The sequence below is a fragment of the Acanthochromis polyacanthus genome, chromosome 13, assembly GCF_021347895.1.
Source record: "Acanthochromis polyacanthus isolate Apoly-LR-REF ecotype Palm Island chromosome 13, KAUST_Apoly_ChrSc, whole genome shotgun sequence".
Taxonomy (NCBI): Eukaryota; Metazoa; Chordata; class Actinopteri; family Pomacentridae; genus Acanthochromis; species Acanthochromis polyacanthus.
The window spans coordinates 8,281,860-8,306,760 of record NC_067125.1 but is presented as its reverse complement, the minus strand read 5'-3'; the positions used below and the strand labels follow the sequence as shown (position 1 = coordinate 8,306,760).

Sequence of the window (24,901 nt, the reverse complement as noted above, 5' to 3'; positions counted from 1 at the left end):
AGAGCCAAATAAACATATCAAATATCTTTATTAAGCATCATTTTTCTCTCTGTGCTCTGGTTTGAGGCCACAGTGAGACTAAAGTCAGTACTGTATCATCAACAAAAGTCTTTAAAAATACAGTTATTTGGAGATATACATTAACAACATCCTGTTGGAACAGCAAGTGTTTTTTTTTACAAGCAGTTTTGAGGAGAAAAATTCAAACAGAAATCAATTTGCAGAGTTTGAGATTACAGGCCATGGTGTCGTGGAAAATGAGTCACGTTTTAATGTCGATGTGGCCACCACCCATCCCAGTGTGTCCAACTAAAGATGACAAAAACTAAATGCCTCCTATAACTGCACCATCTGGTGAAAGAAATGGACATAAACCATTTACAACAAGACAAAATCCATCGCTTCCTTCCTGCGACTGGCAGGCAAGCTGAAGATCTAATACATGAGCTATTCCTGCAAACAGCCAATCCTGCCATCTATCATACCTTTAACATCTCGTCTATCTGCTGCGCCTGGTTCAGACACACGATAAGAAGAAATGACTGGAAGAAGCTTCCATGTCCAGTTAACTCAAACAGGAAAGGAGAGCTGGGACTCCTGATTGTACGGTAGCATCGCCATAAACCCTGTAGATCCCTGATGACACCACGTGACATGAGGGTTTAGAATACTTGGGGTTAGACTGACATATCAGGGTTGACTGCTTATCTAATATGGCAGAAGTTCAGATACCATTTAAGTCTTGGAAGTATATACTTTAAAGCTGCACTAATAAGTTTTATCACATTAGTAATTAATCAAGTGACCATGTATAATTTGAAAGGGGTCACTTGTAATGGCGAGCCCTGGAGGAATTATTATCTTACGCTGAAGTTTCTCAGCTCCGTCAGATAATTTATGCCATAAAGATCATTGTTTTAGTTTTACATTACGCTATTTTACTATTTCTGTTCAGTCTTCCTGCTTTTATAAATGACAGTTCCAGCCAGCTGTCTTCAATAAAAAGCTCTGATAAACCCACTGCGCTCCACCTGCCTTGCATAACGTGATAGATAACATATTTCACAGAGTTTTTAACTGTTTTTGTGCATATTTGTCACAATGATTTTGTGTCAGTGCTGTTTAGTCTAATTCTGGTGTGAGCAAATGGCAAAAAGTAAAAAAATACAACAGCAACAAAAAGAGCCAATGTAGCTTTACTTCTTGAACAAGTTTACCGTTTGTAGATATTTTAGATAATTAAACCTGCACCAATCTGTTTTTTTGTGTTTTTTTTACTTTAACAAAAGATGCCATAACTGTCTGTAACATGAATAGGCAACTTCTTGATTACACATTCACCCCAGCAGCTCTATGAAGTGATGTCACTGTTATGTTTTCAGCTAGACTAGCTGCACGGAGCTGTCAAAACAAAATCAGTTAATGCAGCTTTCATAACATACTTTTCCATTTATTTTTAATATCATTGAGTATATAAATTTAAGGCATATTTTATTCAAGAGCTTAGTATCCATGATGGAAAAAAGCCCTATTTCAGAGGCTTTTACACCCTGACAAAACTCTATTTTTAGAGACAGATGTAAAAAAAAAAAAAAAAAACAGCTATTCTTATTCAGTGTCAGCTTTCAGTCTAACCCCAAGTATCTACATATTAAGTTCCTGATGATGAAAGCAATCGCAGCTATATGTCACTCTGCTAACCAATCAGTCTCCACCATTATTAGCGTATAGAACACCAGATGATCTGACGCTGCAGCTCACCTCAACATTTCTGAGTCTGCATGTGCTTCATAAAAAGAGTGTTTAATATGTTCCAGTTTGTTTAAGGGGGGGGGAGGACTACCGAATGGGCACAAAGAAAAGTAAACCACCATTTACAGTGATAGATAAATACTTTACTACAAATATAAATATACACTACATGATCAAAAAACTGGAATGTGACTACATTTTGAAACCAGGAACATTATAATGCTCATTTTCCCCCACTTACAATAAGGCAAGCGTTAGTGTAATGTTAGATATTAGTCGCTATTTACAAGGACGCTACATCGAATCCAGCTATTATCTCTCTCACGTCTGAACGTACAAAAACGTTCCGATTCAAAAGACAGAGATCCCAAGTTGTGCAATTCAGTGCAGTGCTGAGAGCGTTATGAGACATCCTTGATGCACAGATGTGTGTGTGTGTGTGTGTGGGTTAGATAGGACGAATGAGGACAGAAAGTGAAAAGAAATGAAGAAAAAAAACAGGATGAAAGGAAAACGAGACATCCAGAGTGCTTGAGTGTGAATGAACATGAGTGAACAGTCGTAAGCGCTGACAAACCACTAAGAAGGCTCTGAGTGCGTCTTCTCTCTTTAAGGCTTTTGAAGGAGCACAGGCAGCCCTGATCTGACCTCACATTTAGCTGGAGACGATTCAACACGCCAACATTTACTGCTACATTTAGTTCAGAGTACCGGTCCAGTACCTGAGGGCCTTTCAAGGAGCACGAAATCCAATTCTGCACCACAAACACTTGTAATACTTATCTGAATTTTCTGAAGAGAGTCATACAATTCTAGGAAGCGGTGGTGCTGTGCGGATTTTATTTTAGTTTTTTTAACTTTCTTCTACCAGCGTAAAATCCAATCCACAACACCAAAATGATCACAAGTCCCAATAATCGCGTTTCCTCTAGGTACACCCCTGAACGGCTGCCACAGGATGTTGCCCCTCTCAGCGCTTGTTCCCATGGCAACACATTTCAGTTTCCCATGCCTCACCTGTGATCGTGAGGTGGACGCTGGGTCGCCGCTGTCATGCAAACATCTGACAGCCGCGTCCAATCTCTACGGCAGAGACTGTGGGTGCATCAAGAGAATTCCTCGGTCTATCAAAGAGGCCGTTTTACTGATTCTCTCACCACGCTTCAGTGACTACACATTACTAATGGGTACGACTGACATCATCGGAACCCCACCTAGTGATACCCTACCGATGTAAAACCTCCTGAGAGTGATTTAAGGCCAACTAGTGAAAGAGACAAAGAAATCAGAAAGATAGAAAGAGAGAGAGAGGAAAAAGATCACTTTGATCAGTGAGTCATTTCAAGCATCTACTATACACATGATGCAGGGGTATGTACACATGATGGGGGGGGTTTACAGTGATGGAGTAGTATGCAGTTAGTGGGCCACAATAATGAGCAAGAGAAGAGTTTGTTTTTACAGGAATGGCAGGTCAGCGATATAGTGAAGGCGAACTTTACAGTGCAAGGGCAATAAAAAATGACTACTGTCAAAAGAAGCATTAGTTATACGGAATATAAACACTAATATCAATACCATTCCTCCTATAGGAGAAACCATTACAATACATGCACACATGTGTACACACACCACACACACCATTGTGCTTAGGGTTCTGTTTCAGATCAGAGCAAAGAGTCAAAATCAGTCCAACACACTTCAATGTAAGACTGACCATTAGTGAAATCAAAGAGAAGTTTGTCATGAGAAGCAAAAGGAATGTGGAGGGTTGTACTACTGACACACACACTCTCTCACACACACACACACACACACACATTCACCGAGAGCGGCCTGGTTGCAGCTGAAGATCCCAGGCGTGGTGGGGAGATGCACTGTACAGAGGGGTTTCCATGACACTGGAAGAGTGGGCGGAGCTTGGGGCGAGAGGGGGCACCGGGCCAATCAGCGCGGGGAGAAGCCTGTTGCTAAGCTACTGCCAACCACCTGTGTCATATCCCAGATCTGTGGAGACAAACAGCCAATAACAATGACAAAAGAGCTTCTGCATCACTATTGTTAGAAGCCATCAGCTAGTTGGAGCAGTTTCTGGTTGTCTTTGCAATGCTTTACAGGTCTCTGAGACATTACACCGATCACTTACAGCAAATTATGAAATAAATGTGAATGAAAAAAGGGAATTATTAGTAATACGAGTATTATTAGAGCAGCAACATGATTTTTAAGATCTCTACTCCAGGTCTGACATGTCTTCAGCATCATTTCATGGATTCACATGGCTTGTTATACAATAAACACATTAAAACTCACTATTTAGAAGTCAGAACAAGGCAGTGTTTGATGTTTCTGCTTGAAAATTACTTTGAAAGATCATGCAAGTAGTTTTCAGCCAAAAAACTGTAAAAGCAGAAAGAATCTTTGGGTTTTCAATTTCAACAATCCAAATCATGTCTGACATGTGCTTCTGTCCAGAAAATAAACCAAATCTAAGCTTAAAACAGTGGACATTTCATCAGAATTGCTGTACGCCTCATTTGAAAATTCAAAAGCAGTATTATCGCACCAGATTTGGTAAAAAAAACTAAAAATTTAACATCATCAGTTGCGCCTAACAGTCATGTAACTGTAGGAACTTTCGGCTAAACTGCAGGCTGTGTTTGGATGGAGCAGATAGGACAGAAGAATGGAAACAAATGAGAGAGACTGAGCACAAAATGAAAGACAACTGATCAGTTAAAGAAATGCAGCATGAAAGCAAAAACAAGGAGAGAGCAAGTTGTCTGCAAGACACATTCAGCAAGGTGAAACATCTTACTACAGCTGATGTGCAGAGCAGCACGAAAAATGACGAGTTTGAAGAGGCTGTAAAAACCGAAGTGGTAAAATATCTCCAGTGTAGAGCCACCATTTTTTGCACACGTCGACAAAACTTTTTATTTATTTTGTCAAATAAATAATCAAAGAAATTCTACTGGATTATTTTCTTTATGATTTACGGCATTAACGCTTTTTTACACACTGCACAAAGACATGTTTGAGTTCTTGTTACTTCTGGTCATGGTTGTGCCATTTCCCTAAAAGTGCAGGACTTTATCTCGCAGTAAACAATGAGTCCACAGTGACTAAAACTATAACAGGAGCAAAAATACACCCTGAAACTGTTTGGTGTTATGGTTAAACAATTATTAATTTATCAAATTAGTAACGATTAGTAATGTTTAAGATTCATTTTACAACAAATTTGGCCTGTTTTTTAAGACTTGTGAACTTTAAGTCATTTTTTTTTTTTACTCCCCTACTACTTTCTGTAGAAATCCTACTCTAGAAACTGCGGTTAGTTGGTTACTCATTGCATTATTTGGTGTAAATTCTGACTTTCAATTCAATCTTCTGAGAACGGAGTTGGAACAGTGGCATCAGCGCCTAAACACTTAACATCAAACCTTTCTGTTTTACACAACACAAATACTGAGAAAATCGAAGAGGGCATTATGTCAGACTGACTGAGATGAGACTTTAAGAAAGAGTACAAATTAATTTCTACAAGTACTATGTCATCGGTTAACTAAATTAGAAAATGGGCCAAATTATCAAGTCAAACAACTACAGCAAACCTCTTCCTGTTTTTAGAGCAGGAAGCTTTTGCCCTCAGCTAAACAACAGCTTTAACGTTTTGTACGACTGCTTGTACTAAACTCTGATTTCCTCTGAAGAAACATGAATGCAAGCAGCTTGAAATAAGTAACACTAATTGAATTAGTTTTGGTTAGAGCTTTGCCTCAAAGGCTCTGTGTTTGACGTAGCCTGATCACATGCATGAATTATCTGGTATCAAAGAACGGTTGTTGTTGACCTTAACAATGCGGTCGCTTCCACAAGTGACCATGAGGCCTCTGGATGGGTCCATGTCCATGTGGGCGATGTTGTGTTTCCCCTCATGGAAAGTGGCCAACGGTGTTCGACTGCACCACACACAAACACAAAGAGAGCATTTCATCAGAGTTACCCTCAGTACTCTAAAAACAGGGTATAACACAGCCAAGGATTGCAAAACGTAGCAAAGCTCTTTACTCACTCTTCTTCCTTGATGGTGTCGAAGCAGGCGTCACACACCCGCACAGGGAACTCGAAGCCCATGATTGGGAACGTGGAGCGTTTAGAGCTACATTTTCCACACACGGCTTTGCCACACTTCCTGCAGTGGTGCTGCACACAGGAAACACACCCGTATGACCATGACGAATAACAAGGAACTCACAACTACTAAAGCACACCGGTCATACCTGTCTGAGCCCCAGAGTCTTAGTATCCCACATCTGCTTGATATTCCAGAAGAAAGGCTGCTCACACTTCTGACAAGAGTCGCTGTCTAACCATTGAGGCGCCTGTAGAGACACAAACAGTTCAAAATCGTCTTCATGAAGGCGATAAATACAGAGGAAAAAAACGAAATTCTTCAACAGTTACAGCAACCTCTGACAATAAAACACTCCACATAGAAAAAAAAATGTTTGAAAAACAACCTGACTTAATTTATGTGGATGTTACTGCTGTGTAATAATGATTCAAACCTCTTCTCTCTGTGTGTCCATGTTCCATACTGCGATGCCTCCATCGGCTGAGCACGAAACCAGCTGCCTCGTCAGCTGGAGGTAACGTATGGACTGAACACGCTCACTGAGGGAGTAAAGAGTGCAGGGAGGAGACAGTCTGTTAGGCTTTTTGAGTTTCATTTCTTGTGTGGTTCAATCAAAGATCATAGACAACCATCTCCAGCAATAAAAACCAAGACCCTGATACACACAGACTGTCCACTGCCTGTTCAGAACCACACAGCACACACAGTTAGCAACAATCTGATACACAGAGTGGAGCTGTGGAAACAAACTGGTGAAGATCAGAACAGGCTTTTTTGCATATGAATTGTTCATTTAGAAGGTCTTATAATCAATACTTCTGTTTTTGCAATGGCTGACATACATACACAACCGTTCAAAAGTTTGGAGTCACTTAGAAATGTCCTGATTTTTGAAAGAAAAGCATTTTTTTTTCAATGAAGTTAACGTTATATTAATCAGAAATCCAGTCTAGACATTGCTCATGTGGTAAATGACTATTCTAGCGGGAAACGGCTGATTTTTAATGGAATGTCTCCATAGGGGTACAGAAGAACATTTCCAGCAACCATCACTTCTGTGTTCTAATGCTACATTGTGTTAGCTAATGGTGTTGAAAGGCTCATTGATGATTAGAAAACCATTGTCCAGTTATGTTAGCACATGAATAAAAGTGGGAGTTTTCATGGAATGCTTTACTGGCATGAATATCAGTTTAACAATATTTCCAAAGCATCAAGGATGATTTCCATTGTCTGAGTGACCCAAACTTTTGAACAGTGCTGTATGTGTAATGTAGCACTGTAGTCTCCAAGTCTCCTGGTTGGTTGATTTGCTCTTTTCTAACCAAATTCTCAAGGTGAAAAGGATTACATCAACCACCTTCCAGGAATAATCTGCTATTTTTGGTGATGGAAAGAAAAGACTTCCTGTGAACACCCTCACATTTTCACAACTTTGAACCCACCTAACCAAACAGAGACTGCTGGGTCTAACTTATTTACCATTTAGGTGACATTAACTGAATATTTACTTGCCATCCGCTCCAAAATAACTGGGGCGTGGCTGTATTTGGTTCAGACTGATGGCCAAAAAGTCGATCGTAAACTTTACAAACAGCAGCTCAACATCGAACATGGCACGTCATCACAGTAGGCTAACTTATCTGTGCTGTATTAATCAATGGTTCTTGTACTCAGACCACCAGTCTATGTAGTTGTATTTTCACAAGCATCAAAATGAATGCACACTGGTTTCCTACAAGTCGATTGTTATAATTTAGGTATAAAATAGCCAGATGACTTAATATGCTGTCAGTAGTAGTTTTTGATATTGATTTGTACATTTATTGCTGTAATAAGACAAGCAGGTAAAGTTGTAATATCCTACAGTATGAGACCTGCCCAACGCTAAATAGCAGGAGTACAAAATAGCAACTAGCTGGTAAGAGGCTAAAAAGGCTGGAATTTTTCTGGTTGCATGGCAGAGATCAAAACGGAGCTTAAAGGTGATGCTTATTAGCCTTGCATCCATCAGGACAGAAACACAACTCCAGATCATTTCTAACCAGGGGTCTGTTGATGCATAGACAAACATGTTATCTACAGAAGCTGTACAGTGATTATTGTGGCTGTCAGCTTGTTTTGATGAAGTGCAAGCGACCAAAACTGAATTAATGCTGACTTCATACAGAATATAAAGCACTAAAGGCTAAAATAAGCAGTGCAACGACACCATTAAACTCACTGAATTTCAAAACACATTGTCAAATACCAATGGATCAAAAGGACATTCCAGCATTTGTATAGTTTTTATTATTATTAAGCTAACGCCCACATTGTTGATGTATGAAATGCTTTCTATAGCATTTAATATTTTCACTGATTCCCCCACACATTTGACTACATAAAGTGAGTCTGTATTTTAACATATTAGTCAAATGGAGGAGAGGAGAAGAAAAAGAGCAGGCAGGAGCAATGCTTAAAAAGAGACCAGAAGAGATTTAGGACATGTCAGAACTACAGCAGCGTTATAACTGTTTTTTGTGGTTTTGTTTTTTTATGGTTGTCTGAGAGACACGTGTCTGTAAATCCTGCTGAGGTGCAACAGGATCTATGCTCTGACACGCATCAGCATACATGGGCTTTGCTGATAACTCCTGTAACTGAGGGAGGAGGAGGACTGAAATATGTATGAAGACAGAGGAGAGGAAATAAAAACAGTGTCAGTCAGTGCCTGGGGACAGCTGTTACTGACACCACTGAGACCTGGCTTTGACAAGAGAGAGTGGAGAGGAGCGTCACAGACAAATACAGTAGATAGACGCTGCTGTGAAAGGAAATGACAAAAACAGGCACGCGAAAGGATTTTTTTTCTAAGGAAACTTCAGTACAACTACATATCCTCTTACTGGTTTACTGACACAATATAAAAGAAAATTCTACATCTGTGCATGTATGCAGGCAACACTTACTGATGTCCCTGCAACAGTAGCGTTCGTCCTTTGCGGCCCCCGATGTCCCACATGATGACACTGTGGTCAGAGGCCCCTGAGAAGAGCAGCCTCTGGACAGGGTCCCACCACAGGGTTCCTATACTACCTGCATAGAAAAAAAAAACCCTAAGCCATTACACGTTATGATGTGAGAGAGCTTGCTGAGTGTTATGACCTGTTGGCTCCACCCAGTGACAGCTGGGAGAACTGCAGGCAGCTCCAATCGAACGCCTTAAACCTGAAGCTGACTGCAATTACAGCTGGAATACTATCTCTTCCTCTCTTCTTAAAGCAGAAATCTGAGCAGTTTTGAATGAGCCCTGACGTCTCTTTTTCAAAAATCATAATTTCTTTAATGCCATGCTCGCCCAGGTCACAACATTATGAGCTTAAAGTATGTCATTAACTAAGCAGATCCTTTTGGTTTAGAATAAGAGAAAAGACTTTTCACTGTGTTACCAACTAAATACAATAAAAACATGTATTTTTAAACTGACTCCACATAAATTGGTGAAAACATTTCTTTATACAATGTCAATTAATAGTAGCTACAAGAAGGTAGCCTGCAAAACAAGCAAGAAGTTGGTTCTGATTGAAAAAACAGTTTCTCAGCTTGTTGCCAGTTAGCGTACTCGCTTATTTGAATTAGTTACTTATTCTGACACTGTCTGTAAAGTTAAAGGATATTTAAGTTCCTATAAGCTGCTATCCAAATGAACACAGAGTCCATAACTGCAATTTCAATAGTCAGTGGAAAAAAAAAAAAATCTGAATAAGAGATTTGGTGACTTTGTCCCCACATGTGATTTAAAGAGCATTTGTTTGGGGAGAAGGTTGGGACGTGTGAGAAAAAATAGTTTTCCATTGAGGATTCTTTAAAGGGTGAGCCTCTTGATTGTAACGTCTCTTTAGATAATCCCCTAAAATACTATCTGCCTCGGTTATAGGCAGCAAGCAAATAAAAAAAGTTCAGTCAATATAATTTTGGGGTATTTGTACATTCGGTTTCAACAACCTAAAACCTACACTTAGAAATGCAAACACTTGACTTTACTCGCTTGCATTGTTTAAATAAGCATGTAGTTTTGTCACAATACCTGCTGAAAAGACTTGAATTGCATGTCTAATATAAAGATTTTCAACAAAGATAACTTGCCATAACTTTTCAAAGCTTCAGGATTTAAATGAGGAATATTAAAGGCTCTTAAAGGCAAGCTGCAGTCATGCTGAAGGTGGAGGTGGTGGAATGACCAGGCAGGCAGGAACTGTAGCTACATGAGTCACAGAGCAGCCACATGTACAGAGTGCTACCCAACAAGTCTGCTTTTAAATGTCTGGACTTCACCTCACATGTATTGTGAATAAAATTGGCGTATATATATCATGTCTAAAACAACTACAGTCTAACCTTTCGGTGAAGGGTTTAGTTGTTTATGTCCAAATTTGAGCCATGGTTGAAGGAGTGGTTTGGATATTTTACAAAATCTGTAACTATAAAGCTACAGCTAGCGGCCACTTAGCTTAGCATTGTGAAAAGTGCTGGATATAGGGGGAACAGGGGAAGCTAGCCTGGCTCTGTCGGCTTTAGACAAACAGTCAAAACATAACATGTAAAGTACAGTGCTTTAAAGTGCTGACAGGACAGCTCTGTCACTTTTGGATACAGCCAGATTAGCGCTTTCCTTCTTTATGAAAGAAAAGTGGCTGCTAGCTACAGCGTCTTATATTCCACGCAGTACTGACACAATCATATCAATCTTCTCATCGAGCCAAGAAAGAGAATGTTCATGTTTCCTGAATTGTCCAACTATTCTTGCAACAAAAAGAAAACCTTTGAGGTGATACAGACATGAAGTCTGACCTTTTTGTTCCGTTTTCCAATTTTGATTGATCATAATTTCCATTAAATATTTGGTGGTTTCCTTGTGCACAGCTTGAGCCCAGCATCACACCCATTAATATGTATTACCATCTGTCCAATTAATATGCATTCACAGAAGCACCACAGCACATCTGCAGATCAAAGGGAGAGGCAGGAAGTTAAAAACTGCATCAATGTAAGGGTTTGTATTTTTTTTTTACATTTTCCAGAATTTTGTAATTGGGAAGGGTGCCCTAACACGTCTGTTCCATCTGGCTGACCTGCAGGCAACATGACCGTGGTAAAAACAGGCCTTTTGACTAGCGGAGATTGTCATCTGGTCAGATGAGTCATCCCCTGCCTTGTTCTCAACAAGCTCATGAGCTCATGTGTGATAAATGCCCACAGAAGAACACAGCAAAGTGTTTGTTTCACACACTAAAGTGTCCTGGGGGCTCAGTTTTTTTTTTTCTGCTATCCATTTTCTTGGCACAGCTGCTAGGACACTGAACCTCTGAATAAATCTCCTCTGACTCATGTATTTATCCTCTGATTATGCATTTCTATCATGACGGGAGAGGGTTTTCCACAATGACCACATTCCCCACTGAAGGGCTCAAATGGCCACTGAATGCTTTGACGAGCATGAAAACAGCACGGCTGCCAGATCTCATCCAAAACAAGCAGTGATGGGAATTTCTAGAGCAGCAAGTGGGATGGCATTTTCCATTATCATCATCCAAAATGGAATTGGAAAAAAACTGCTTCCCAGATAGAGAGTAAATGTCAGGCCCATTAGGCTTTTTCAGCAAAGTCCCATATTTGAAATACTGTATGCAGACTCTTTGTCTCGTTAGGAAAACACCAACAGCTTTGCACGGTTGTCAGGCCAAATTACCTACTGTCTGTTAATATTGCCCGTTCATGTCAGTTATTTCTCAAAGCATGCTAGGCTTTCCTTCTGTGTAGATGCCTATTAGATTGTTGAAGGATTCCCTACCTATACGACTGGACAGGATGTTGCGTCACAAAAGGTGGCACATCTTCCGCACTGCCGTCTCATTAACCCTCCAACAGCAGATCAGAACTCAACACAGCAAAAACACTGCAGCTCCACCACCAGCTGCTGTATGTTCCTTCAAGAGTCTGGAACAAACAAGCAGCAGGCTGATCTGATGATGCGCTGGCAGTGTCCCGTTCCAATGTCTCTGCTTGCCTCAGCACCACTTCCTGCTCTGTAAACTCTGACTAACACTGATGCAGTACAACGACAAGTTCTGCAGAGTGTGTAATCGTCAAGCTCGTCGTCATTACATCTGCCGTTCGTCATTTTCTTGTGGAAAAACGACTACTGTGTGAAGTTCGTTCTTTACAAGCTACTTTTTGTTAATGAACTAGTGGGTCAGGCCTCAAGTTCTGATCAGCCAAATGACAGTGCACATTGGAGGTCAGTGTTCCAGGAGGGTGCAGTTATGTGCTGTTGTTGAGCTAAAATTAGTGTTCAATCCGGCACCCTGTTCACACATAGACTACCAGTCAAATGTTTGGACACACCTTCTCATTTAATGGTTTTTCAATGAGGGAATGCCAAGAGTGTGCAAAGGAGTAATCAAAGCACAGAGTGGCTATTTTGACTTATTTCACCCTTTTTTGTTTACTACATAATTCCATGTGTTCATTCATAGTTTTGATGCCTTCATTGAGAATTTACAATGTGCATAGCCATGAAAATAAAGAAAAAAACATTAAATGAGAAGGTGTGTCCAAACCTTTGACTGCTAGTGTACATAGGTATTATTTTATCCACGCACACACACAGACATAGCTCACCGAAGAGGGAGTTTTTGGAAAACTCCAGTGTTGATGTGTAGACATGGACAACCTTCTGATATTAGAGAGTGAGTCACTATCTCCTTTGTTTACATGAGGTGAATTTGTGTCATAGCAGACATGACCAAAACAGAGCTGGTGCAAACCTTACTGACAGGATGCTGCTGCTGACCTTCCTCCAACCCACTCATTTCCACCAGTCGACTCTGCATCGTCCTCATTATACTTGATATGCTCATCTACACACTGTTTGAATTTTACCACCAGCTATATCTTTAGTATATTTAATGCCAGAGTCATACACCATAACAGTAAACTATGTATCAGTTTCAATGTTAGCTTCTACTTTGTATGTATCATCTATATTATCTCCAACTGTGTGTTATATGTTCCTTGTTCCGCACACCCCTCTTCTCCCATCCCTCTTGCTCCCCCTCTCCCTCTCCCCCTCTTCTGTCCCTTCCAACTCGCTGTCCAGCAGCAGAAGGGTCCCCCCTATATAGAGCCGGGTTCTGCTCAAGGTTTCTTCCCTGTTAAAAGGGTGTTTTTTCTTGCCACTGTCGCCTTAGGGCTGCTCTGGGGGTTCAGGCATATGGGTTCTGTAAAGCATCTTGACACAATTTGACCTGCAATTGGCGCTATGTAAATAAAATTGGAATTGAATGGTGTCCATGCTTATGTAAATAAATATACAGTTACTTTTCCACTATATTGTGGAACAGACGCCTTAGAATAATTTAACTTACAGGATTCCCTCCTTTCTCGATGCACTGCTGCTGGTAGTCTACTGCAACCAGTAATAGCTTTTTTTCAGGCTTCTCATTAACCAACATGGCTTTAGGGTTATGCCACCAGCTGTTGCTTTGGCTCCGTACAGTGCTTTGACTGTGTTTTTGTGCTTTCATGTGGACACGGTTGCTGAGAACAAAGGAGGAACAACTTACAACCATGTGACTCTGAACTCAGCGTGAAATTGATATTTAATAACTATTGGTGTTCTTTGATGAGTCTTCAAACATTCTAGTTTATATTAATGCAGCGTGATGTGGCAGCTGAATGGCTTTAGTGGCACTTTCATTTGAACACGTGAATGCAAATTAATATGAACTGAACCCGAAGGGGCCGTGCAAGGCAGAAAGAAATGTGCATGTAACAACTGCAACAAAACAATGATGAATTGGAAAAGCTGGTCAGTAATGTAACTTAAAAGCACTCAGGCTGATATAATTCTTTAACCCTGACTCAGTAACACCAACCAGGAATTCTCTGATTAAGCAAAATGCATTTCTGAAAGTCGACAAACATCTGAAGGCTTTCAGGGAAATGGCAGGGCGTTTGTCGTCATATTAGATTCAATAGTTTTTTATGTTCCTACATAATTAAGTCATGTGGAAGAAACTGGGTCATCTGATATCATCTGCTGTTTTGAGTGTCAGGCTCAAGCATCAGAGGGCTGTTTTCATGTGGAAATGCGCAATTATTGCCCTGTGACTCACCTACATGCAGGTGTGTATGCTTGCAGCTTGTGTGCCGTTACCTTCGTGACCCTTCAGTGTAGTGATGGTGGAGTACGTCTGCTTCTCCAGTTTCAGCAGGGTGATCTGTCCGGAGTAATCGCCAACAAAGGCATGCTGCGTCTCGTGATCGTATCTGAGCGAAGAGTCAAGGCTTGAAAGGGCTTTACGTGTTACTACCTTCTATACGCCGCACACAGATGGTGAATGAAGGATACTGCAGGCAGGAGGCCCAGGCAGTGAAGTAATGTCTCCCCAGCATGCTGCCACTCTGGGTGCACATCCAGCTCACACTCTTGTCATGGCCAGTACTCACCACCCACTCACTCTCCAGGGAGAACACCATATCTGACACCCGGTTCTGGTGTGCTGCAAAACACAGACATAATAAGTGTTCAATAGGCACAAGGCATACTGGATAAAGATCAAAGAAGATCACATCTATTCTGTCATGGACATCTAAGTTGAATTTGCCCTTTCCGTATGCTGATCCCATCAGAGGCTCTGCTTAGTGTCCTTGTAATCCAGACTGAGACAGGCGGATCCCTTCAGAGGATTTGTATTCCCCTCAGTCTTAATGGTCCATCTTCCGATCACCTCTCAGTGCACGCTTTTGTTTTCAAATTTCTACAGTCAGTGTCTGTAGTTTTAAGCCAGGGCACAGGCTGAACTCCTTTAACAGCACTGCACTGTTTTGAAGTCTGGCCAAATAAATTCAAAGAGTGAACCACTGCTAATAATACACAGTACAATAACACACAATACGAGCAGCTGTGTTATTTTTGATGCACTATGTTTACAGCTGCATCGGTTGATATTATGGCCATACTGGAAGTGTAACAACACAGCACCATCTGCAAACTGTGGCTTCTTATCATGTAGAGGACTGATATAAAATCATTATCATTCATTAAGTCTGACATTTAAGCTACATTTTGTTCTCCACCAGCCCAAGTTTTTCTCCAGTGCATGCTCCCCCAAGTTCACAAACTTGTCGTGAACTTTGTCTGATTGATGCCCGGTGCCAGGCAGGTAGTCAATAACTTCCTGGTAACAGAAACGTCTTGAAGATGAGCAGGAAGTGAACCAACAATGGTAAAGTTGCCAAAATGTCATGCAAAGCATAGAGGAAGTGACGACTTAAGGGATAATTCTCTGTTGGTTTATCATTCTGAGCAAATTCCTCTGCATTTCATATACGGTAGTTATGTGACCACTAGCATCTGTCTGTAACAAGGGCCAGCTCATTAAATTTTGGCAGTGATGCAGCTTATAGTCTAGATCCACGAATTTGTTACAGATTTCTGTATCATTGCGAGATAATGGCACAGTGTCACTGTAACCATGACAACAAGTGAACACTACGTCAGCTGCCTGCTGATGATCGCATGATTGCGATCCTACTACAAATCCACTGCTGCGGACCACGATTTTTTAACAGACTTCATCCGTCAGAAATCATATAACGTCTGAGCAGCCTTGGTGGAGTAATGCGCTCGGAGTGCTTTCCTTACTACATCTGTCATCAATAATACAAAAATATTGATCATAGCTGCTTTGGATTAAAACCTTTTAAGTCCAAATCAATGCCATGAAAGGAGCTGTTGCAGCTTTGTTCACACACACCAAAAACATCAGTGTCCAACTTAACCTATTTAAAAGTGAGAATTTAAAGGCAAAATCAGCAAAAAAATATTGCTGCACTGAAACAAATAACATTACAAGCAAAGTGCACTGGTCCTATGACTGTATTGCACTTCAGTGAGAAGCTCTCCATTTGATAAATGAAGTCTTATGGCCAAGAGCAATTTAAAGCACAACTAATAAGCATAACTCATGAGGAAGTCATCTCTGTCTCAAGTGTAAAAAAATATTTCCTGACTGCACTCTTGTATTTTACCACCATGACTAAACCATTGGTCATGGATCAGTTCACTGAGGCCGGCACTTTTGATATCGTCTCTCCTTCTCCCTGCAGTGCATCATATTTCTAGACTTCTTTTAAAATCAAAAAAGTAGTGAACACATGAACAAAAGCAACATTTTTGTCCCCTAAATCCTTCTAGACTTTCTTAAGGCAGTAGCTTGTTGCCGTCTTTGATGTCTGACTGTTACTTTTTCAGAGTGAAGAAACAACATTGCTAGTCTTCATTACATCACAATGAACATGCCCACATAATAACACGGCACAAATCTTGCATAGGAATCATCTGAAATCCAGAGAGGAGAGCTTTAGGATTGTCCCCATCATTCTGCCGTAACAATTTATAACCAAACTCAACATAAGCAAACTGTTTCTGATCACTGGCAAATGAGATGTAAAAAACCCCAACAACCTCTTGTCTGTTATTCTGAGGGAAAAAAAAAATACTAGAACGCAAATGAATGTTAAACTCTGTATGTCTTTGAAGTACACAGACTCCCTTTAATGCCCATTTGATCTGACTGCGAGCCATGCTTTTGCTCTGCGGGCTTGATTCTGCTACAAGTTGCAGAAAGCAGATGGGAGTATTACAGTGGTGACATGTGGTGTTTTGTCCTCTCCAGCAGCAGGCTGGCTATTTGCCCCTGAAACTTGACTTTCCACTGAGGAGGCTAAATAGCTGCTGATACAGTCACAGGAACACAGGTCTGCTGCTTATGACCAAGCAATCTGGCAGGAGATGAAATCAAGATGTAATGGCTGTATGAAGATGCCAGTTCGGTCTCCGTGTTTTTATCAATGAGCAAAAGGTTCACATCTCCTGAAAGTATTATGCTTTAACCCATCAGCACAGTCTAAAAGGTGCTGTGGCATTTGACCATCTGGTAGTGCTATTGATCCATAACCAAAACAATCGCAACTGGCTGGATTTTCAACCGATTTTCTGGTTGTTTGGTTTGTTACAAATAGCCGATATGTTCAGTGCTAAAGGACAATTGCCGAGCTGATAATGTGGGTTTTCACACTGAAATACATGAGAGGTGCGTACCCTGTGTAAGTAATTTGTAAGTGTATTCTCTTTTTACTGCACTGTAAAATGGTTTTGTTTCTAAATTTTGGAAGTAAATAAAGGTCTCTTTAATTGAAAGGACACAAAAATACAGGAAACGGGCATTTATTGTCTTTTTAGATTTTAACCAAAGTCAAGCACCACACAGGGGCTTTTCAGAGCCACTCACAAGCAGCTACACTGCAAACAGACTTGAAAGAGGTTTTAAAAGGGAGGTTTGGGATGCCCTAAAATGGCCTGCAAGCTGCTGCAGAGAAAACGGCTTACAGTCGGCATAATTTAACATGGTATCAACAGTTGCTGTTGTTTATTTAGGTGAGCGTAAGAGAGGGATTAAATAGAGTAAAACATTAAAATCAATTCTCACCTATATGAAATAATGCTTCATATTTTGGATTTTGAACATAAGAACAGCAAAAAGCTGCACCAAAGTCTCTAATTTCCCCATCATGGCCAGATGATGTATCTACATGTACACAACTGTTGGGGCCACTTAGAAATGCCCTGATTTAAAAAAAAAAAAAAAAAAAAAAAAGAAAGAATTTTTTTTCAATGAAGATAACATTAAACAAATCAAAAATCCAGTGTAGACATTGTTAATGTGATAAATGACTATTCTAGCTGGAAACAGCTGGTTTTTAATAGAATATCTCCATAGGGGTAGAGAGGAACATTTCCAGCAACCATCACTCCTGTGTTCTAATGCTACATTGTGTTAGCTAATGGTGTTGAAAGGCTCATTGATGATTAGAAAACCCTTGTGCAGTTATGTTGGCACATGAATAAAAGTGTGAGTTTTCATGGAAACATGAAATTGTGTGGGTGACTCTACACTTTTGAACGTAGTGTACCTATGTACACACGTGGACAAAATTGTTGGTACCCCTCAGTTAAAGAAGGAAAAACCCACAATTCTCACTGAAATCACTTGAAACTCACAAAAGTAACAATAAATAAAAATTTATTGAAAATTAAATAATCAAAATCAGCCATCACTTTTGAATTGTTGATTAACATAATTATTTAAAAAAACAAACTAATGAAATAGGGCTGGACAAAAATGATGGTACCCATAACTTAATATTTTGTTGCACAACCTTTTGAGGCAATCACTGCAATTAAACGATTTCTGTATTTGTCAATGAGCGTTCTGCAGCTGTCAACAGGTATTTTGGCCCACTCCTCATGAGCAAACAGCTCCAGTTGTCTCAGGTTTGATGGGTGTCTTCTCCAAATGGCATGTTTCAGCTCCTTCCACATATGTTCAATGGGATTCAGATCTGGGCTCATAGAAGGCCACTTTAGAATAGTCCAACGCTTTTCTCTCAGCCATTCTTGGGTGTTTTTGGCTGTGTGTTTTGGATCGTTGTCCTGTTGGAAGACCCATGACCTGCGACTGAGACCAAGCTTTCTGACACTAGGCAGCACATTTCTCTCCAGAATGCCTTGATAGTCTTCAGATTTCATCGTACCTTGCACACTTTCAAGACACCCTGTGCCAGATGCAGCAAAGCAGCCCCAAAACATTACTGAGCCTCCTCCATGTTTCACCGTAGGGACAGTGTTCTTTTCTTCGTATGCTTGGTTTTTGAGTCTATGAACATAGAGTTGATGTGCCTTACCAAAAAGCTCCAGTTTGGTCTCATCTGTCCAAAGGACATTCTCCCAGAAGCTTTGTGGCTTGTCAACATGCATTTTTGCAAATTCCAGTCTGGCTTTTTTATGAGTTTTTTTCAGCAGTGGTGTCCTCCTTGGTCGTCTCCCATGAAGTCCACTTTGGCTCAAACAACGACGAATGGGGCGATCTGACACTGATGTACCTTGGCCTTGGAGTTCACCTTTAATTTCTTTGGAGGTTGCTCTGGGCTCTTTGGATACAATTCGAACGATCCGTCTCTTCAATTTGTCATCAATTTTCCTCTTGCGGCCACGTCCAGGGAGGTTGGCTACTGTCCCGTGGGTCTTGAACTTCTGAATAATATGAGCCACTGTTGTCACAGGAACTTCAAGCTGTTTAGAGATGGTCTTATAGCCTTTACCTTTAAGATGTTTGTCTATAATTTTTTTCGGATGTCCTGGGACAATTCTCTCCTTCGCTTTCTGTTGTCCATGTTCAGTGTGGTACACACCTTTTCACCAAACAGCAGGGTGACTACTTGTCTCCCTTTAAATAGGCAGACTGACTGATTATGAGTTTGGAAACACCTGTGATGTCAATTAAATGACACACCTGAGTTAATCATGTCACTCTGGTCAAATAGTTTTCAATCTTTTATAGAGGTACCATCATTTTTGTCCAGGCCTGTTTCATTAGTTTGTTTTTTTAAATAATTATGTTAATCAACAATTCAAAAGTAATGGCTGTTTTTGATTATTTAATTTTCAATAAATTTTTATTTATTGTTACTTTTGTGAGTTTCAAGTGATTTCAGTGAGAATTGTGGGTTTTTCCTTCTTTAACTGAGGGGTACCAACAATTTTGTCCACGTGTGTAGCTCTGACACCTGTCGCCATCTATTCCACTGATAAACAACTGGTGCAAAGAAACAACTCCATGTGCCAGCAATAGCAACAAAGACGAAACATGTCAGCAGACAAATAGAAAAGTTTTTTTTTTTTTTTTTAAAGCACAAATTTAGATATCTATTTTCAGATGATGTATTTTATGGGGAAGGAAATGCATTTGTCTGTTTGGTGAGAAATGGACAGAAAAGGTGACGGAACTTTAACTTGTTAACAGGAAAGGTCCACAGAGCACCTTGAAGAAAGATATCCAGAGCCACAATAAAGATAAACATGAGAGCACATAAAATCTAATGGTCTATTGACAAGCTTCAACACACTTCTAGTCAACTAACTTACGCATGTCACGACATGAGAGGCAAAAACTTCAGCTGCCTGCTGCTCCTAAAACTTGCAATTAATCATTATAAAGGGGAATAACACTGTGTTATCAAGAGTTTCCACTTTACTGTTTCAAGGAAAATTAAACTAGTAATGTTTCCACTTCCCCAACAATTCAGCTTGGTCTGATTGCTCATTACAGTTCAAGATTTACAACTTTCACAGAGTCTCCTGTGGTTGGGTGGAGCCACCTCTCTGATACTATAAACCCTCCATGGAAACACACATGCACAGATCAAACAAAACTACAGTATAAGACCTGTGAATTCAACTAAATAACTGATCCATGAAGGAGGTCCATAGAGTGCGTGCGTATTCACTGAAAGCAAACGGCATTTTCTTTACTCATTACTGAGTCTCACACACATTTTTGCAAACATACTAGATGTCTTGAATTTGTCCTCATATCATAATCTCACCTGGATATGTTTTGACGTGGTTCATCTTGTTGAAATCTTCAGAGATGAGAAACTCCTACAAGGTAAGCAGACAGACATACAAAAAAATAGTTTCAAATCAAATAACTACACAAACCCCACAGCTGTTTGAAGAAAACCAAATATGGAAATTTAAACTGGCTATGTAGGTTGTTTTTTTCCCCCAACTAAACTGTTTGAACAACCAAACTAGTGAGCCTGAAGCGACAATATGAAACCTTTTCTTTGATTAGCTGAACTCACCACAACAGCTCCATTGTCCTGTCCTATGAAGATGCGTCTGCTGTCGTGGTGGTACGACATGCAAGAACATGGAGCTGAAGGAGAGAAGAGGAGGTACATATGAGTGGGGAGATCACTATGTACAGAGACTGTCTGCTTTTTATTACCACAAACAAGCAAAATATGAGTCACCTCATATTTATTATCCCTCTTCCCAGAAATAATATGCAGTCTTACTTACAGGACACTGTGTGGTAGATGCTCGGCCAGTATTGACCGCTGTCTCTCTTCAGCCACACCCGGATGGTTCTGAAGGAAAGCATCACAAGCATCTCATTCAAATCACTTATTAATGTCCGCTCACAAAAGACAGTCAAGGGCCATTCTGTGGACCATTTATTTTATTGTATTGAAATACTAATTCAATTTTGCATAATGGAAACAGTAAATGAAAACATGCATTTAATAAAGTCTTCAGCTTGGACTAAAACCAAATCCTCTTGGGAAGACCAGCCCTAAAATTGTGTTCTTACTTGACTCATTAAACTGGACTCCGTACACAAGCTTTGTACACATCACAGATAAAAACACATTTCAGAAGTGGTGATTCAACGCTACATCACGTCTGAAACTGTACTTTGAACCTCTAAACTTCTGGCACTTCCTCAGAACAGCACAACACTTCTGATACTAATTTGATCGTTATAACAACAAGTTAATGCTCTGTAACACTGTATGGTACGCGTTTTAACTCCCAAACCCTAAAAATGACATCCGAAAACAAGAAAATTGAGCAAAAATCAAATACACTACCATTCAAAAGTTTGGAGTCACTGAGAAATGTCCTTGTTATTTAAAGAAAATTTGTTTTTATCAGTGAAGATAACAAACGAATGATAAATCCAGTCTAGACATTGTTAATGTAGTAAATGACTATTCTAGCTGATTTTTAATGGAACATCTCCATAGGGGTACAGAGGAACATTTTCACCAACCATCACTCCTGTGTTCTAATGCTACATTGTGTTAGCTAATGGTGTTGAAAGGCTCAATGATGATTAGAAAACCCTTGTGCAGTTATGTTAGCACATGAATAAAAGTGTGACTTTTAATGGAAAAACTGTTTGGTTGATCTCAGACTTTTGTTAGTTTTGTAGTGTTTTCAGCTTAAGTTAATTTCAAATAAAATTTCCCGAACCATCTTTAAGGAATTCAGCTTTTAGTTTAATTTTTATTCCAATAAAAAGGTCTGTGAAGTACTTCACAGCAGCCTCAACAATATCGAAAGCAGCTGCTGTCCAGCCCTGTTTCATCAAAGAATCGGCTGCACCATCACCCCACAACTTCTCCTTTTTTTTTTTTTTTTTTACACATCAAGTAGATTAGACGTGTGATGGAAACTGCATCACATTTCTTCACAGGGACTAAGTTCCTTCTACGTACTGAGCCTGACAGTCCTTACAACACTTCTACCCCAGTAACAACAGTTCACAGCTGCTGTTATTTAACTCATGCCAAAGTGAGACTGCTAAGTAATAATGCTACTGCTGCCTCCAGGATTTTTGTGTGGCTAATCACTCCAGAAGGCCACAACAAAAGGATTTCCTATGATCCTCAGCGTGTGTAGGTGTGATGTTCAGGGCGCAGAGACCAGTCACTGCAACAAGTGCGTGATTTAGAAGCAACACAATGAAAGAAACACGTAAAAATGACACTAAACCGACTTAAACGTACAGTTAGTTTGTTCACCTAATCAAACGGTCACCAGAAAATGATACTTCTACTCCAAAGTCTAGCTAAAGTGTTTCATGAAGAGCCTTTGCTTGCTTACTAAAATAAAAACCGAACTGCACCTGAAGGCAGCAAGAGTTTAGTTTACCAGAGTGATGTTTACTGTGAGCTGTAGCGAACTAGCTAAGTCAACACAATGCCGCTAAGTGTCGTAAAATTAACGGCACAGAGAAATAATAAATGCTATCATCTCGTCTGTTACCACGATTTGTTGTTTACTCGCGAATATTTAACGAAAACGACTCATGTTTCTTTATAGCGAATTTCTCTCCTCACACCCTCCTCTGCTCCTCTGGACTCCATATGGGACAGAAAACCATCAACTGCCCTCCAAACAAACATGTTGCTTCTTTTCTCTCGTTTCGTTCTCCTTAAGCCCGTGCGCCAGCTATTATCCAGGAGCTGGCCAGCAAATAGACCGAGCCCGCTAGCTACTGTTATGCTATCGTTCGCCTGTCTGGCAGACTCACCTGTCCTCGCTAACAGTGATGACTCCATCCTCTTTGGGTATTAAAACGGCCGCATTGACCGCGTCTGAGTGGCCCTCGATCTTGTTGAGAAGGACCGGTCTGGCCGTCTGGGGCCTTGAATGAATCTCCGCAGCCATGGTTGGAAGTAGCCAGCAGTGTTTTCCTTCAGCTGATTTTCCTCCCCACTCGCCAGTGAAGGAGGATCAGCTGACACCCGGAGCCGCTGTCAGGATTACCGTAACGGCTGCTACAGTGCGCAAAGACAAATGCAGATACCGTATTACCTATGAGATGAGGTCAGTCGTCCTAGATCCTCAAAAGGCTGTTCGGCCTTGATAAAAAAAAGAATAATAAAATAAAATAAAACCAGACGGATTAACAGTGCACGACACTAATGGTAATTTTAGCTTTTATTGTCTTTTTAAAAGCATGCAGAACTGAACACTGACATGCACAAATGTACAATGTACAAAATGTACATATGTATTTTATTATTCTAGAACAAAAATTCCAAGTTGAGACCATAAATTTCAAAATAAAGGCATCAGAATTTATGGTTCAGCTTGTAAGGTTTGGTACTGACATTTCCAGAACTGTAGATTAGCATTCTAAAGCTATAAGATAAAACTTTGAAGTCTGATAACAAAACACCTTCTCAGTCAAGCAAACAATGATTTTAAAGTAGCTCTATGTAAAGTTTTTAAGATGGGTTGTACAATGCCATCTTTAAATTAGGAGTAAAACTTATCTTTTTCAAAGCATGTGTATCTGAAAACTTACATTGATGAAGACAGGATTAAAATTTAAATAACAAAGAAACAAATGTCTAGATTTCCAACCTCTCACTACTGAACTGCAAGTTAACCAGGGGCGGATCTAGAGAAAAATTAGTAGCATTAACACACACCCTGATTAAGATGTATTGAAAGGCTTAAAATAAATTCAATTTTTATTGTAGAAACATACTCTCGCACTGACAATTGTAGAAAAATGTATTATAGGAGAAGATTAGGTGATGTTTTGTTAGCAAAAGGGGGTTGTACAAAGTACTAACATTCACAGCAGACACGTGTTCAGGGAGACAGCCTATGAATACTTGCCTTGCAGTCTGTCAATGTTCCTGAATTAAGGTAAGCTTTTTTTTATTGAGCGTAATATTAACGTATTACTATGCACTAAATAATCCGTTTGTTTTGTGAAAGATCAAGCAGGGCTCAAATCTAGTTAATTTTACAAAGAAAATATACCTATGACTGATCAAAAACTATTGCATGGAATTTATTTTTGTCCCCAACATTATCTTTTACAGTGTAGCTATATATAGGTATGAAAGATATAACATTATGGCAAAAGCATAACTAAAAAGTGTAAAATACCCAATAAAGCAAAGCCAAGGGCTATTGTTACATACATTTTTGCAAAAAAAGACACATTCAAACGCTACATGTATGACAGCTTTTGTGTTTTAAATGTAAATGCATGATCACTGCGTGTACATTTTGGGAAATAAAATGGAAAAACATATCAGAGTTAAAGTTCAGCAAAGGAGAAAACACTGAAGTCATGAGTCTGAACATGTCACACATGAGGACAAGCATAATAAAACCAGTAGATGTCGCTAAAGGATCACTTGTGTCAACATTTTGCACTGATTGAATCTCATCTCTCATTAACGTCTATGTGGCGCCGCGTCAACATTCATTTCTTTGATTTTTAACCATCATTCATCCTCAGAAATGTAGTATTTTAAAAACCACGGCCTGCTGAGAAGACTAGAAGACACTTAGATGCAGATGTGCTTGGGCTCAGCATGATATGAGTCCCACTGTTTCAGACGGGAGAGAGGCACACAGGAACATCAGGGAAGATGAGTTGATCCCACCTGTTTGGCTTGGAGGACCAAGGAGGAGCAGGAGGGGAAAAACCGCCGGCCTTCTGGTGGTCACATCATGACATCTTTCCCCCAAACTCCACAAACACGTCTTTAGGAATGAAAACGTTCCAATGTTCCATA

The 24,901-nt window shown here is 40.0% G+C and overlaps 1 protein-coding gene across 1 annotated transcript; it reads right to left on the bottom strand.

Annotated features, from left to right (window-relative positions):
* Positions 1-9: 9 nt before the first annotated feature.
* wdfy1 (WD repeat and FYVE domain containing 1) lies at positions 10-23,104 on the bottom strand. Its single transcript, XM_022222399.2, has 12 exons — positions 22,888-23,104; positions 20,868-20,935; positions 20,648-20,721; positions 20,387-20,441; positions 14,289-14,439; positions 14,094-14,206; positions 8,845-8,971; positions 6,327-6,432; positions 6,039-6,140; positions 5,831-5,961; positions 5,609-5,717; positions 10-3,759 (listed from the first exon to the last, which is right to left on the bottom strand). Exons 1-12 carry the CDS (start codon positions 23,022-23,024, stop codon positions 3,700-3,702), a joined length of 1,233 nt encoding a protein of 410 aa, XP_022078091.2. The 5' UTR covers positions 23,025-23,104; the 3' UTR covers positions 10-3,699.
* Between the last annotated feature and the right edge of the window lie 1,797 nt (positions 23,105-24,901).